The 17,580-nt window shown below is 40.2% G+C and overlaps 1 protein-coding gene across 1 annotated transcript in view; it reads right to left on the bottom strand.

Moving 5' to 3' along the window:
* Positions 1-8,523: 8,523 nt before the first annotated feature.
* Positions 8,524-17,580, bottom strand: part of LOC140728532 (sodium-driven chloride bicarbonate exchanger-like) — a 275,952-nt gene continuing 266,895 nt past the window's right edge. Inside the window, 3 exon segments of the mRNA XM_073047392.1 lie at positions 8,524-11,564; positions 15,949-16,065; positions 16,883-16,950. Of these exon segments, the coding sequence (XP_072903493.1) occupies positions 11,486-11,564; positions 15,949-16,065; positions 16,883-16,950 (264 nt within the window). The 3' untranslated portion in view covers positions 8,524-11,485.

Below are 17,580 nucleotides of genomic sequence, written 5' to 3'. Positions count from 1 at the left end.
GCATTTGATAAGGTACCCCATGCAGGACTTACTGAAAAAGTAAGGAGGCATGGGATCCAAGGGGACATTGCTTTGTGGATCCAGAACTGGCTTGCCCACAGAAGGCAAAGAGTGGATGTAGACGGGTCATATTCTGCATGGAGGTCGGTCACCAGTGGTGTGCCTCAAGGATCTGTTCTGGGACCCTTACTCTTCATGATTTTTATAAATGACCTGGACGAGGAAGTGGAGAGATGGGTTAGTAAGTTTGCTGATGACACAAAGGTTGGAGGTGTTGAGGATAGTGTGGAGGGCTGCCGATGTTACAGCGGGACATTGATAGGATGCAAAACTGGGCTGAGAAATGGCAGATGGAGTTCAACCCAGATTAATGTGAAGTGGTTCATTTTGTTAGGTCAAATATGATGGCAGAATATAGTATTAATGGTAAGACTCTTGGCAGTGTGGAGGATCAAAGGGATCTTGGGGTCTGAGTCCATAGGATGCTCAAAGCAGCTGCACAGGTTGATGCTGTGGTTAAGAAGACATATGGTGTATTGGCCTTCATTAATCATGGGATTGAATTTAGGAGCTGAGTGGTAATGTTGCAGCTATATAGGACCCTGGTTCAGACCCCACTTGAAGTACTGTGCTCAGTTCTGTTCACCTCAATAGACAATAGACAGTAGGTGCAGGAGTAGGCCATTCGGCCCTTCTAGCCAGCACCGCCATTCACTGTGATCATGGCTGATCATACACAATCAGTACCCCATTCCTGCCCTCTCCCCATATCCCTTGACCCCACTATCTATAAGAGCTCTATCTAACTCTCTCTTGAATGCATCCAGAGACTTGGCCTCCACTGCCTTCTGGGTCAAAGCATTCCACATATCCACCACTCTCTGGGTGAAAAAGTTTTTCCGCATCTCTGTTCTAAATGGCCTACCCCTTATTCGTAAACTGTGGCCTCTAGTTCTGGACTCACCCATCAGCGGGAACATGCTTCCTGCCTCCAGTGTGTCCAATCCCTTAATAATCTTATATGTTTCAATCAGATCCCCTCTCATCCTTCTAAATAACAGTGTATACAAGCCCAGTCGCTCCAATCTTTCAACATATGACAATCCCGCCATTCCGGGAATTAACCCTGTGAACCTGCGCTGCACTCCCTCAATAGCAAGAATGTCCTTCCTCAAATTTGGAGACCAAAACTGCACACAATACTCCAGGTGGGGTCTCACCAGGGCCCCGTACAGCTGCAGAAGGACCTCTTTACTCCTATACTCAATTCCTCGTTGTAAAGGCCAGCATGCCATTAGCTTTCTTCACTGCCTGCTGTACCTGCATGCTTGCTTTCATTGATGTACAAGAACACCTAGATCTCATTGTACTTCCCCTTTGCCTAACGACTCCATTTAGATAGTAACCTGCCTTTCTGTTCTTGCCACCTCACATTTATCCACATTAAACTGCATCTGCCATACATTTGCCCACTCACCCAACCTGTCCAAGTCACCCTGCATTCTCATAACATCCTCCTGACATTTCACACTGCCACCCAGCTTTGTGTCATCAGCAAATTTGCTAATGTTACTTTTAATCCCTTCATCTAAATCATTAATGTATATTGTAAACAGCTGCGGTCCCAGCACTGAACCTTGCGGTACCCCACTGGTCACAGCCTGCCATTCCGAAAGGGACCCGTTAATCACTACTCTTTGTTTCCTGTCAGCCAGCCAATTTTCAATCCATGTCAGTACTCTGCCCCCAATACCATGTGCCCTAATTTTGCCCACTAATCTCCTATGTGGGACTTTATCAAAAGCTTTCTGGAAGTCCAGGTACACTACATCCACTGGCTCTCCCTTGTCCATTTTCATAGTTACATCCTCAAAAAACTCCAGAAGATTAGTCAAACATGATTTTCCCTTCATAAATCCATGCTGACTCAGACTGATCCTCCTACTGCTATCCAAATGTGTTGTAATTTCCTCTTTTATAATTGACTCAAAATCTTTCCCACCACTGACGTCAGGCTAACCAGTCTATAATTCCGTTTTCTCTCTCCCTCCTTTCTTGAAAAGTGGGACAACATTAGTCACCCTCCAATCAGCAGGAACTGTTCCTGAATCTATAGAACATTGGAAAATGATTACCAATGCATCCACGATTTCTAGAGCCACCTCTTTAAGTACCCTGGGATGCAGACCATCAGGTCCCAGGGACTTATCAGCCTTCAGACTCAACAGTCTATCCAACACCGTTTCTTGCCTAATATAAATTTCCTTCAGTTCATCCTTTACCCTAGTTCCTTTGGCCACTATTACATCTGGGAGATTGTTTGTATCTTCCCTCGTGAAGACAGATCCAAAGTACCTGTTCAACTCATCTGCCATTTCCTTGTTCCCCATAATAAATTCACCCATTCCTGCCTCACTACAGGAAGGATGTAGAAACCATAGAAAGGGTGCAGAGGAGATTTACAAGGATGTTGCCTGGATTGGGGAGCATGCCTTACAAAAACAGGTTGAATGAACTTGGCCTTTTCTCCTTGGAGCGATGGAGGATGAGAGGTGACCTGATAGAGGTGTATAAGATGATGAGAGGCATTGATTGTGTGGATAGTCAGAGGCTTTTTCCCAGGGCTGAAATGGTTGCCACGAGAGGACACAGGTTTAAGGTACTGGGGAGTAGGTATAGAGGAGATGTCAGGGGTAAGTTTTTTACTTAGAGAGTGGTGAGTGCATGGAATGGGCTGCCAGTGAATTTGGTGGAGGCAGATATGGTAGGGTCTTTTAAGAAACTTTTGGATAGGTACATGGAGCTTAGAAAAACAGAGGACTATGGGGAAGTCTAGTAATTCCTACAGTAGGGACAAGTTCAGCACAACTTTGTGGGCCAAAGGGCCTGTATGGTGCCGTAGGTTTTCTATGTTTCTAACACATTGATTTATGAAGGCCAATGTGCCAAAAGTTACATACTACTTCAGTATGGTTCAACCAATGAGTTATACAATTGTAACATCATCTGTGTTTTTAAATTCTGTTGCTTTGGTCTGTAACAGGGTCTGTATACCTTATTGTCCCACTTTAAATTCTTCATACTTCTCTAGCCTGAATTCAGTTTGATACATTTATACTCAGCTGATTATTTCATTCATATATTCATGGAAGAGGTTAAGTGGAGTAAACTGCACCTCAATCGAGAATGAAGATGAGGCGAGTTTTTTCAGAACACTGAAGGAGAAGGAAAGAACAAGATTTCATCAGCATACATTTGTAAGTTACTCCTTTATTTAGTTGATGATGCTACAGAGGAGGATGTCAACGAAATACAGAAAGAGACCCTTAACTGGTACTTAGAACAACACAGGCGGTGATGTGCTCCATTGGGCCCAAGCCTGGAAGGGATCCTCAGCAACACACACAAAATGCTGGAGGAACTCAGCAAGTCAGGAGGGAAATAAGCAGTCAACATTTCAGATTCTGATGAAGTGTCTCGGCCTGAATCTGTTTATTTCCCTCCATAGATGCTTCCTGACCTGCTGAGTTCCTCCAGCGTTCTGCATGTCTGTTGCTGAAGACTTCTAGTATCTGCAGAATCTCCGGTGTCTCTACATTTCTCTGTACTCCAGCAACTCAATCTTTTGTGAAAATACCAACCAACATCCTCTGATTGCTTTTGCTTATTGACTAATGTAAATTATACTAGTGGTAATTTACAGTAGCTGATTTACCCATCAGCACATCTGGATGGGTAAAAAATCCAGCACCATCAGGTGGAGAACATGCAAACTTGGTGCAGGCAGCATAGAGGACAGCAGTGTACCTGGCTCTCTGGAGCTGTGACTCGGTAGCACACAGTTCTGTACAACTGTACTATCTAGAGGGCTTGAAAGGGAAAAGACAGGCGTGGTGATTGAAACTGTTGAGAGCTGCCTGCAATTAATGCATAAACAGACTGTCCAGTTTGCTGGTGAAGAGAGAAAAGATGTGTAAGAGAGTGGTGTTGACTTCTGTATCAAATGATGCAGATAGATTGATGAGATGAAGGAAACGATGCATCATTATGATTCTATCAAAGAATGTATTTTGCATATGTTTAGGTTCATTTTAATGGCATTATACTGCTGGGTAAAAGGTTGTCAGAATAAAGATGGAGTTTTTAAAATGATAAACACGAACATCAAAATCATTGAGAGATGGTCACTTCCAGCCACAGTGGGTGAAGGGCAAGTTTTCTTTACAGAGGAGGTCAGACTAATAGTTTCTAAAGGAGGTGGACAGTCATCTGAGAACCAACTGGCTACATTAGTTAATATGAGAGTCAGGAAGAGGAGTTCACATCACTTGAAAAGAAAAATACCCTTTTTATTATTTGGATAAATAGAAACTTCTGTTCTCTGTTGATATAAATAGATTTTTACAAGTTTAGCAGTTTAGAGTTTGGAAATTTGGTGTACACAGTCTTTATAACGGTGAATTTGGCCGACCTTGCCGTCCAGGTGGTGATAAAGTGCACTGTTAAAGTGGCTTCAAAATATTTGCCATGCCATTTGCCAACTGCCCTTTTAATAATCCACTTCTTTACTCAACCAAAATAGCCAAGAGAGATAGAGTCCTCACAGTGCATGCAAGTAAAGATTCGAGTGATGCAAAATTAATACAAGATATCTCAATTTTCAAATGAGTGGCTAAAAAAAACCTTTCAGGACCATGGATAGAGTAATGAAGATATTACTCAGCACCAGCCATTGGGATCTGTGTGCAATTGTGCTCGTCAGTCATTTACAAGTTCCATGTTTTGACTAAGGATTATTGATATGAAACATTAAATCTGTTTTTCTTTTCACAGATGCTGATCCGGAGTGTCTCCAGTATTTTCTGGGGGTTTTTGTTTTAATTTTAGACCTCCAGCAACTGTAAGTTTTTGTGTTCCAACTTGCACATTAATTCCTTCTGAGAATTACCTTTTCCCTAATTTCAATTAAGCTCTTGTAGTTAATCACAAGTTTCAGTGAATGTGCTTAGATTTTCAAAAAATATTAAAAATTAGCTTTATTTGTCACATGTTCATTGAAACTTTGAGAAATACAGTGAAATGTATCAATTATGTCAACAACCAACTGCTGACAAAGCATGCCCATAACTTACTAAGCCTAACACATACAGTACTGTGCAAATGTCTTAGTCACGTGTCAAAAAATCTGTAAAGCAAGATACTTTCAAAAATAATGAAAAGTCTCAAAATGTCAAAAAATTAATATAAAGAGCAGTAAACAGTAAAACACTAAATTAAATAAACATTTTGCCTTTAAAACTGCATCAATTCCCTTAGATACACTATCATGCAGTGTTACAAGATGTTCCAAGCATAGAAACATAGAAAACCTACAGCACAATACAGGTCCTTCGGCCCACAATGCTGTGCCAAACATGTACTTACTTTAGAAGTTCCCTCGGGTTACCCATAGCCCTCTATTCTTCTAAGCTCCATGTACCTATCCATGAGTCTCTTAAAAGACCCTATTGTATCTGCCTCTACCACCGTCACTGGCAGCCCATTTCACGCACTCGCCACTCTCTGCGTAAAAAACTTACCCCTGACATCTCCTATGTACCGACTTCCAAGCACCTTAAAACTGTGCCCTCTCGTGTTAGCCATTTCAGCCTTGGGTTAAAGCCTCTAACAATCTACATGATCAATGCCTCTCATCATCTTATACGCCTCTATCAGGTCACCTCTCATCCTCTGTCACTCCAAGGAGAAAAAACCAAGTTCACTCAACCTATTATCATAAGGCATGCTCCCCAATCCAGGCAACATTCTTGTAAATATCCTCTGCACCCTTTCTATAGTTTCTACATGCTTCCTGTAGTGAGGTGACCAGAACTGAGCACAGTACTCCAACTGGGGTCTGACCAGAGTCCTATACAGCTGTAACATTACCTCTCAGTACTTAAACTCAATCCCACAGTTGATGAAGGCCAATACACCGTATGCCTTCTTAACCACGCAGTCAACCTGCGCAGCAACTTTGAGTATCCTATAGACTTGGACCCCAAGATCCCTCTGATCCTCCACACTGCCAAGAGTCTTACCATCAGTAGTATATTCTGCCAGCACATTTGACCTAGCAAAATGTACCACCTCACACTTATCTGGGTTGAACTCCATCTGCCACTTCTCAGCCCATTTTTGCATCCTATCAATGATCCACTGTAACCTCTGACAGCCCTCCACACTATCCACAACATCCCCAACCTTTGTGTCATCAGCAAATTTACTAACCCATCCCTCCACTTCCACAGCCAGTCCGGATCCACAAAGCAATGTCCCCTTGGATCCCATGCCTCCTTACTTTCTCAATATGCCTGGCATGGGGTACCTTATCAAATGCCTTGCTGAAATCCATATACACAACATCTACTGCTCTTCCTTCATCAATGTGTTTAGTCAAATCCTCACAGTTCTGCAGACTTCGGCTGTCTTATTTGCTTTGTCTCTCCAGGTAATCCCAGACAGCTTCAATGATGTTGAGATCAGGGTTCTATGGAGGCCAAACCATCTGAACCCATATTTTAAAAAAATGCAGGGTGCCTCAGATTTTTGGAATGCAGGAAGAAAATGGAGCACCCAGAAGAAATCCACGTGGTCAAGGATCGATGTACAAACTCCCTACAGAGAGCAGCGGGAATTGAACTCCGATTGTTGGTGCTGTAAAGCTTTGGGCTAACCACTACACTGCCATGCCACCCTAGAAGTACCTAGAGCAACAGGAACAGAATCTGGAGTGACTGAAATGATAAGCAGGTGAGTCCATTTATAAATGTGGGGTTACTTTATCTGAGGAATTTGTAACAGCCGTAATGGTTTTCTCGTAATCTACAATGAACATATTATCACTGAGACAGCAGAATGTCAGAATTCCTTAGAAACAGGAAGGCCTACAATGAATTAATGTTTTGTTAATGGCAAGTGGACAGAAGTTTATTGAAGTTTCCCAAATACTTTATTGTCAGGAAGTGGTCGCAGAGTTTTGAAGAAAATAAGTGGAAAGTAATAGGTTAAGGCTTTGGAACTGTCAAGTCTCAAGATATCAAATACTAAAGTTTCATATAAAACTTAAAAGCAGCAGGTAGTGTTTCCAATGGAATACATAAGAAATATCAAAATGATCCCAACCTCATCTGTAATGTCAAGTAATTATACTGCATTTTATACCTCTTGATTTTGCTTTCCTCTTTGTCCACCCTTCCTCATAGACACCATTCACCTTTCAATCTGTCCTGATTTCCTCCCTCTCACACCATAATTTTTGTTTTCTTCTCCCTTCTATATGTGTTTTATCACTAACTTCTGGCAAATCTGAAAGTCCACCAATCTAAAATGAACTGTTTATCTCTGTTCAGATTCTATTGAAACAGCAATACTTTTTCCCCAAAAGTTTCAATTTATATTTCAGATTCCCAACATAAGTTATGCTTTCCTTTGTACTCCTTTAAGGGGTTACCTCTCATCCAATAATGGATACTGGCAAGCAAAAGACAAGAGCATCACTATGAGATATAGTCAAGTGTTAACTCTTAGGCACCCTAGCAACAGTATATGTGCCTCAGATGGTAGTGATTTTATATATTGCACAGTACAGCTGCTTACAGGGAAAAAAATCATGGCATATTTGAGTGACAAACCTGATTCTGATACAAGACCAAAAGACATAGGAGTGGAATAAGGCCATTTGGGCCATTGAGTTTGCTCCACCATTTCATCATGGCTGATCTATTTTTCCCCTCAGCCCCAATCTCCTGCTTGGATCTCTACTGTGGACTGAGAGTGGGAAGGAGACAGAGAGTAGGAATCATGTTTGGGAAAAGGGGAAAGGAAAGGGAAGGAGCAGGAAGCACCAGTGAAACATTCTGTAATGATCAATAAACCAACTGTCCTTCCCTGGTGTCTCATGGCTGAGTGTGTTTGCACCCCCATGCCCTGGCACTCCTTCTCTGCCACCTGTCGCACACCCCTCCCACAGTGCCCCACCCTCGCCTCTCCCAACATCCCTTTCTCCTGACGAAGGGTCTCGGCCCGAAACGTAGACTTTTCTTCCTATAGATGCTGCCTGGCCTGTTGCATTCCACCAGCATTTTGTGTGTGATCCTTTTCTCCCCCATGATCTCTGATCCGTGTTGACAAATACAATACTGTGCAAAAGTTTTAGGCACCCGAGCAATATATATGTGCCTCAGACTTTAGCACAGTGTGTGGTGTAAGTTGTGTTTTCAGATGAGAAATGTGAATTTCTTGTTCACAGAGATATTTGGAAAGTTGTTAGAAATTTAGGATTAAATCCTAAATTTTGTAGCTGTAATGATGGATAGCAATTTTTAAATATTTAAAACAGTTGCTGAAATTTTTCATAAAAATTATACCATGTTGTTTTAACATCTTGTTAGGAAAGGAAATTAAAATGTCATCAGTGTTTCGGATTCTCTTACGCTTTTCCAATATGGGATGTCCATAAAAGATCACAAGTAATGATCAATATAGAGTAAATCTGTATTTATATTTCTCCATAAATCATGATGCTAGTAACTCTAGCTGAATTTTATCAAGAAATTACAATAATAGTTTAAAATAAAATGGCTTATCAATTTTAATTCTACTCAATCATCTTATACATGTTTTTTTTCTGATTCACTGCAAAATTATTCACACTAAGTTTAAAACAATAATAAATTTATAATTAAAAATCATTATGGAATGAAGTGAATCTCTAAATTCAAGTAACCATAGAACACTACAGCACAGTACAGGCCCTTCAGCCCTCCATGTTGTGCCGACCCATATAATCCTTTAAAAAAAAAGTACTTGTACTTGTTATGAATAAAGCAAAGTACACAACACCAGAAAAATATTGGTAATTCAAAAGTGTTTGCTCATTCTTCTTAGTACTTTTAAACACTTCAAGGATGTTGCTGTTTGTCCATGTCAAGACATATTTACAGAAAAATGTTGATCCCTTGAGCTGGTGTCACTTCATCTGCAGATCTTTAGAAACAGTTTTACCACCCAGAGAAAATGTACTGTACTTTAGACATGCAAACGAAGCCACTGCTTAAAAATTACTGTTATTAGTATTATGTAATTATTACCAGGGTACAACAACAACTGTTGAATTCTCCCAGCAGAATTTGGAAAAGGGGCCAAGAAATTAATTTTCTTTGTGCTGAAAAAATTACAGTGTAGTTAAAAAGGGTTTAATCTGTGCAAAGCAAAAGTGCGATTTCAGAATGTCATCAGTCTTGAATTATTGGTGGAAATGCTTCCAGCATAAAGCTAATGACATAATTCATAGTCAACCTGTTTATAGGTGTGTGACCTCACTGTCTAAGAAGAGCAGTTGAGTACTACTTATTGAGTAACCAGGTTATAGCTGGAATGAGATTATTAAATAGCCAATCACAGTGAAATCACAGTTTTTACCGGGCTATTACATAGCTTTTAGCAGTGTCACTGACTATTCTTCAAACTTCAACACATAAGACCCTTCCTTATAACTTCCATGATGTTTCTACAGTGTTACTTCCAATTTGTCTGCCTATGGGATGGAGGAGGAATAACTGGCAACTACACTGAGAGAAGGCACAGGAGGCCTCATCAACAAAGACTTCATCAATTCAAGGCCTAATCAGATCCACGCTCATATCAAGAGTTCTGAGGAGCAACAAAGTCTTCAGGTAACACTTAAATATAGATGTCCTCACAGATTTATGAACTCTTGTCACATCATTCATGGTCACATATGCACTAGTTACCTCTCAGCATCAATGTTAGTCACCCTGAACATCCTAGTCTCAGGATTATTTTGGGTCTCAGCAATCTGTTCTCTGCACTACCATACAATGCTGTTTGCCGGTATGTTAAAGAGTCACCCAAGCTTTATACTCAAACGTATATGCCTTTCATTTAGCTCACAAGGACAGGTAAGTCAGACCAGAAGATTTGCTAGCATTGCAGATTTTTTTTTCAAAGAGACACTTGTGAATTTAATAGTGTAAAACTTTTAACTTACTAGGGACCTGCTAACAACTCCTGCCAGGAGCACCTGGGTGTAGCTATGGAATATTTCAAAGACTCCAATGTACACATTTCTCTTACTGTTTTTTTTCATTGCTTCCCGCTAATTTTTAAAAGCTTCTCAATCTTCTAACTTCCTACTGATTTTTTTTGCTATATTGCATGATCGCTGATGATATTATGCTCTTTAAACCCCCCCACCGTCAGCCACATCCTCCCATCAGAATGCTTCTTCTTTGCAATGTACCTATCTTCTGTCTTCTGAATATTCCTAGTAACTCCAGCCATTACTGATCTGCTGTCATCCCTTCTAGTATCCCCTTCCAATCAACTTTAGCCAGCTCCTCTTTCATGCTTCTGTAATTTCCTTTATTCCACTGCAATACTGATACATCTGTTTTTAGCTTCTCCCTCTCAAACTGCATGCTCCCTCCCCTCTTCCAGCATGCTGCAGCTATTGTTCACGTTGCTGCATTGCTTTTCAGAGGGTAAACCTACCTAGTGCAGCTAAGTGCCAGTGCCTATGTTTGAACATATTGAAGCACACCAGTCTATGAGTGGTAATGAAGTGGAAACTATGCATCTCCACCAGGGAAATTTTTTCAACATTGCCTAATGGTACTTCTGGCAACGCTTCTTCAAACAATGTTAGCACATCACACAGTACTCTTTTAATGCACAAAGTCAAAAAGGAATTTCAAGGCCAGTAAATTCAAGAAATTCCCATATTTAAACAATGCAGGCAATTTTACAAAATGAAGTCCATCTCATTGTTATTGTTTCAACTTAATGCGACATGTTACCTTGATTTGTGACCTTTAAATCCAGTTTGGATTGATTTAGGGATGAACTAAAACTAGGAAATATTAATTTTATATAACTATAATTCTGTGAAAACCTATACCTATATTTTAGTTCTCATGGATAAAGTTTTTAGATACTGAGTAATACATTCTTACAGAATATGAAAAGCATCTAAAAAGATATTAAGTTTTGAATGGGACAGTACCTAAACACAAATCATTACTTTTAAATATTAAGACTTAAATATGAATTTGTAAACCAATATAAAGCAATGTGTCATCAGAGCAGATAATCACATATTTAAAATGTCAAATCACAAACACTGACTTTCAAATTACAGGTATAAAGTCTAAATGAGATATTTGACCAGAACATTACAACAAATTGCAGTCTTCTAACATTAACTGCACATTGAATACACTAATAGTTTTATATTTAAAATCTTTGATTTTAGTTAGTACCTAATGGAAAAACATTGCAGCCAATGTAAATTATTATACGCTGGTTTCAATAATAAACTGTTACATTACAACACTAATAGATTTGGAATTGAATCGAAGGGATTTGTTAAATGTGGCACTGATTTTCAATCAGCAGGAAAACATGGAACCAAATGCAAAATAGATTAAAGACATGTTTCCCTGTCGATACCCTTCCCTGAGTAAGCTTTCTTCTCTTGTCTCATTTCATTGTAATCAGGGCAGCTGAAAAGTGGAAAAAAAACAAAAATAAATTTGCCAATGTTCGGTTATAATGAACCAGAAACACAATATAACTTGCAGTAACAACAAGTGGAATGACCCATGCGGTTGTTTAGGATGCTGTGCAATTCAAATGTAATTTAGCTTTTGTAAATCTTGTTTCATTCAAATTAATAATTTAAGGAAACAACATATCAGCAAGCAAGAGAACAAAAAAACAAAATCCAACCTTTTACACTACAGCTGTGCAGATAAAAATTAGTTTACTTTGTGTAATTTGTGCCTGGTTTCTCAGAATATTTAAAGGTTCCTACTTCATTAGGTTCTGTAGCTTCTACACAGCTTGTGTAAAAGAGTTAACAGACAAAAAACTTTACACAGTAATGATGCGTCTAGGTTGAAAAGATCAAAGGGATGATGGACTTACCTTTTGGGGATTTGGCTTCTAGAGAGGTAAGGAAGGGGAGCTTATGACAGAAATGGAATGGAAAAGGTAGGTTAAGAAAGATGCTACTCCTTAGACATTCAACACTTCTAGAAATTTCATTGCATTAGAACATAGAAGAGAACAGCACCAAAAGGCCATTCGACCCAGAATGTTGTTCTGAACCAGCTAAAAAGCAAATCAAAACCACCCAAAACACTAATTCCGCCTACCTGCACCATGTCCATATCCCTCCATCTTCATTACATCCATGTACCTATCCAAACACCTCTTAAAAGCCTCTAATGTACTTGCCTCCACTGCTATACCAGGCAACACATTCCAAGGATCTACGACTCTGAGTAAGAAAAAACTTACCCCGCACATCCCCTTGAAACTACCCTTTCTCAACTTCAATGCATGCCCTCTGCTACAAGACATTTCAACCCTGCCAAACAGATAGTCTCTGTGCACTCTATCTATGCCTCGTATAGTCTCTATCAGATCTCCCCTCAGCATTCTGGCACTCCAAAGAAACAACCCAAGTTTATCCAGCCTCTCATACCCTCTAAACCAGGCAGAATACTGGTAACCTCTTCTGCACTCTCTCCAAAGCCTCAACATCCTTCCCATAGTGGGGCTAGATGGTTGACCAGAACTGTATGCAATACTCCAGGTATTTTCTCTAAATCTAAGCAACATCTACAGCAGAATTTTACTTGGCATGATGTTTTAATTTGATTTTCATTTGAACTTCCCAGCAAGACTCAGTATTTTCTGTTACTTAGCTTCTTAATTTTTTTCAGCTTCCCACTCTATTGAAATTCAATGTACAGTAATTTGGAAACTAGCCAGAAGAATGGTAAGATTAGGAACTGTAGGTTGATGAGAAACTGGGTTTGCAATTGCTGGTACCAAATGAGTATTAGTTCTTCATGTAAACATTGAACAGAAAGGTTCTCACCATGGGGTAGCCTAGCTGTAAAGGACTAGAGCCTAGCAAGTTAGTGTGAGGATACCACTTCCATGCTGGAGTGATATAGAACTCTCTTCTTCAATTTCTTGTGCCTCAGCAACAACCTATTTGAGCATATGGGAGCTTAGGGCTACCTAAAAGTGGAAAGTAGTAAGACCATAAGATATAGGAGCAGAATTAGCCCATTGAGTCTGCTCCACCACTTCATCATGGCTGACCAACTTCCTTCTCAGCCCCAGACTCCTGCCTCCTCCCCATATCCCTTCTTGCTCTGGCTAATCAAGAACCCATCAACCTTTGTCTTGAATATATCGAATGTTCTGGCCTCCACAGACACCTGTGACAACAAATTCCACAGACTCACCTCTCCCTGCCTAAAGAAATTCCTCCTCATCTCCCTTCTAAATGGACGTCCCTCTATGCTGAGGTTCTGTTCTCCAGTCTTAGACTCCCCCCCCCCCCACCACAGGAAACATCCTCCCCACATTCACTCTACTGAGGTCTTTCTACATTTGATAGGTTTCAATGAAACCCCCTCTCATTCTTCTGAATCCCAGAGTCATCAAATGCTCCTCATATGATCAGACTTTAAATCCTGGGATCATATTCCCTTGACCCCTCTCCATCGTCAGCACATCCTTACTTAGATAAGGGGCCCAAAACTGCTCATAATACTCCAAGTGAGGTCTCACCAGTGCTTTATAAAGCCTCAACATTACATCCTTGCTAAGGTTATGGATGCAGTGAGTGGAGAAGAATACTAAGAGTTATAGGTGTATCTGTCTGTGTTGTGCATCAAAGAAGCTACAGAATGGAGTGTAGGCAGAATGTCTCTAGTCTACTTGACTGTTTTCATGACAGCAAAGTTGTGCAACATGCCAGTTATTTCAACAAACCCTGGCAGATGCTCAACTATAAGCGGGCTCAAATGAAACCAAGCATTATAATTGTTTCAGGATACCAAGGCTCAACAGTTGTCAGACTTATTATTGCTATAGGACTCTCCTTGTGTACCCACAGTGCACCTGGGCATGGTGGTGCCACAATTTTCTTAGAATTGTAAAAGAAATTTGTGATTATTGCTTGTTCTACAAATCTCCTTAATATCATCTTTTTTCCCCATATAAACTACTAAAGCATAATGGAGCCTAGACATGAACAGCCTTTCCAGTGACCCTCCCTCTAAGTTCTGGCAAGATAGTGTAGTGGTTAGCACAACATTTTACAGTACCAGTGTCTCGGGTTTATTTCCCACTGCTGCCTGTAAACAGTTGGTACATTCTCCCCGTGACCACAGGGGGTTTCCTCCGGGTGCTCTGGTTTCCTCCCACAGCTAGGTTAATTGGTCGTGGTAAACTATCCCATGGTAAGGCTAAGATTAAATTGGGAGATTGCTCGGTGGCACAGTTCGAATGGACGGATGGGCCTCTTCCACGCAGCATCTAGATAGATCTAGGTAGATAGATGAATGGATTCATTTTGTCTGGGCTAAGCTGGAAACAGGAAGATATTTCCTCTGGCTAGACGATCTACAACAAGAGGTTGCAGTTTCAGGCGCCAGGGTAGGAGATTTTTGGAGTGAGATGGAAAGAAATTTCTTTACTTAGAGCATGGAATTCATGAACACAGAGTTGTAGATGCTGTGACTAAATATATTGAAGTAGAAGAAAGAAGTGCAAAAGGCCTCCATGGGTAAGGGAGAGAGCAAGAATATGACTTTGAGATTGATGACCACCTATGGATATCTTGGAACGGCAGAGTAGACTTAAAGGGCATAACATTTCTCCTCATGTCCAGGTGGCCATTCAGCCCATCAATTCTATACCATGTTTCAGAGCATTTCCATTCCCCCACTAATAATCAGTCAAATCAGCAACCCCTTCCCACCCACCTCTCAGATTTCACTAGTAACCTACACACTAGAGACAGTTTAGTATGTGTACCCATTAAAACATCAGTTTTTTCCCACATCCCAATGGAGCACTAGAGGAAACTACAGGGAAAAAGTGTGCATCGAAATCAGAATCAAATCCAGGTCTCTGGTGCTGATGCAGTAGTTCTCCCAGCTGTGACCCCCCACTCCTTTCTACCAGAATGACCCACTCTGTACCCATTTTCTATACTTCACTGTGATTTAGTCTTAGGCCACGAGCCAATGTAAGTTAAGTTTGTAACAGCTGGTTGTGAGGGTGGAGAAAATTAGCTTTGAATTGTTGGATCAGCTACTTATTCAACAGCCTGCTAAATTTTCAGTAAAGGTAAGTAAACAGATTTAGAACTTTAGAAACACCCTCGAAAGATTTTACAACTTATTAGATGAGATTTGAATCTTTTCCATTGCCCCACAAACCCACCTTCTGCTGTAATTTCAGTTCCAATCTATTTTCAGTGTGGAATTAAGTGCTTTGTCAGTTGCTTACGTCCCCATTTCAGATCCTGTTCAATAAGACCATAAGCCATAGGAGCAAAATTGGACCATTTGCACCATCAAGTCTGCTCCACCATTTCATCATGGCTGATCCATTTCTCTGTTCACCTCAATCTCTGCCTTAAATGCACCCAGAGACCTAGTCTCCACAGCTGCCTGTTGCAACAAATCCCACAGATTCACCATCCTCTGGCTGAAGAAATTCCTCCTGTTCTAAATGGCTGTCACTCTATTTTGAGGCTGTGCCCTCGGGTCCAATATTCCCCCACCAAAGGAAACATTACTCCTCTGATTGATAACTACCGTAACTCAAAGACAACCTTGAAAATGTAGAATCAGGCACACCTTTTAAGAAAAAGTAAATGACCTTTTATTTTCCTATAAAAGTGAGCTGCTAACTATATGGACAGTAAGCAAATGATTATCAAAACGTGTTACCATCCTTCTCATTATCTAAAACACCAAACTACTCCTTATATACTGAGCATCCATTGACTAAAATAGTGTTATTCCTCAACTTATTTCAGCTTATTATGGAAGTAACTGTAGATAAAAGTACCTTTTTGATTCAAAGAATGGATTCTTATTTTTTGCATTTTCGGTGTTCATGGGGAGGGCTTTCCAGACAGAGGTTTTGGCCATTTCATCAGATATGTTAATATCAGAAGGATCATTCCTTTTAAAAAAAAGTTAAACTTTGAAAAATATATCTACTAAAAATGAATATTTTCCTGAAATAATCCTTAACAGCTGACATTTAATATTTAAAATATTTTAAAATTCCTTTTACTTATTGTAAAAGAAACAGTAAACATTTACAGAATAAAACAAATTTTAAAAAATTCATACTCTAGTAGAAATGACAGATTAATTTTACCACATTTCAAATCAGTTCGTTCATAGCCTTTACCCAGGGTGACCAACCATATTACCCTTTTTCAGGATTGCTAATTTCACACCAAGGAGTTAGACCTAAGGTGTGGCAATAAAAAGGTAAAGAAATGAAGTATAATGGGACAATTTCAGCTCTCTGATCTCAGTTTCACCGATGTAAGGGAGGTCACTAAAAGGCATTAGAAGTTGGTGCTTAAACTTATGTCTGGCTGTCTTTGGGACCAGAAGGGATTGAAGTAATCAAGAAGAGAATAACGGATCGAACTGGAATAACCTTCAAATACTATTTCTGCAAAACATTACTATTCTGAGGCTGGCCACTACTGTCTGTGGAATCACGCCCCTTCTAGGTGTGCCACTAGGTCTAAAATGGGCTATAGAATTGTATGCCCTGCCTCCCTCCTTCCCAGTACCCCTTCCACCCACTAAACCTGTATATGGAGACCAAAACAACCGTAATGTACTTTGTACACATAGTTGCTTTTTCAGTTCCCAGTGGGGCAGCAGATCGTCTTCCCAAGTCACAAAAATAACAATAAATATCTCCTTATAATTAAGCTGCATGGTACCTCAAAGAAAACCTGTAACATAAATACTACCTGTAAGCTCCTTCCAATGGTAAATGAATTGTTCCTTCCTCTGCTAATGTTAGCATTATTTGTTCTTCCTTTGGAATTAAGAAATTTTCTATTAATAAATGATTATTCACTTAAACAAATAAATTGTATACAAGCCTGACTGCGTGGCTATTATTTTCTTCCCCCTCTTTAGCCCAAAGTTAGTTATTGTGCTTTTCTTGAGCAGTAAAGTTGATCTTGAATGAAACTAGCCATCTTGCTGGGATTTACTACCTTAAATAGGGGACAATAAAAAACTGGGCAGCAGCATTGTTGGGAAAATGAACCCTTAAGCAAGGTGATGTTGACACCTATAGGTCTCCATCCTCAAAGAGCAGGTGTGCTGTACTCATACATAGCAAAACAATAGCAAAGTAAGCCCTTACCTGCCTTGGTCAGAAGTTGCTGGCTGGCTCCCATTCAGATTCTTCAATCTGAATGGGCAGCCCTACAGCCTCTAAGGGACACCTTGCTTGAGGCAGATGTCTGCCCAATGGGATCCTAGGAAAATCACATAGGAGGTGTTATGATGTCACTCCCAGCTTATTAATACACTAGTTAAAGTTAATTGCACCAACCTGAGGCAAGCAGACAATTCCTTTACCAGGAATTCTTCAGAACTATTCAAATAGGGCAGAAATGTGGTCATAAATTTTCTACCACTCTGCTCCTTGTAAACA

Source organism: Hemitrygon akajei, chromosome 5 (genome assembly GCF_048418815.1).
Source record: "Hemitrygon akajei chromosome 5, sHemAka1.3, whole genome shotgun sequence".
Taxonomy (NCBI): domain Eukaryota; kingdom Metazoa; phylum Chordata; class Chondrichthyes; order Myliobatiformes; family Dasyatidae; genus Hemitrygon; species Hemitrygon akajei.
The sequence above is the reverse complement of the archived record's forward strand: the minus strand, read 5'-3'. Positions and strand labels throughout refer to the sequence as shown.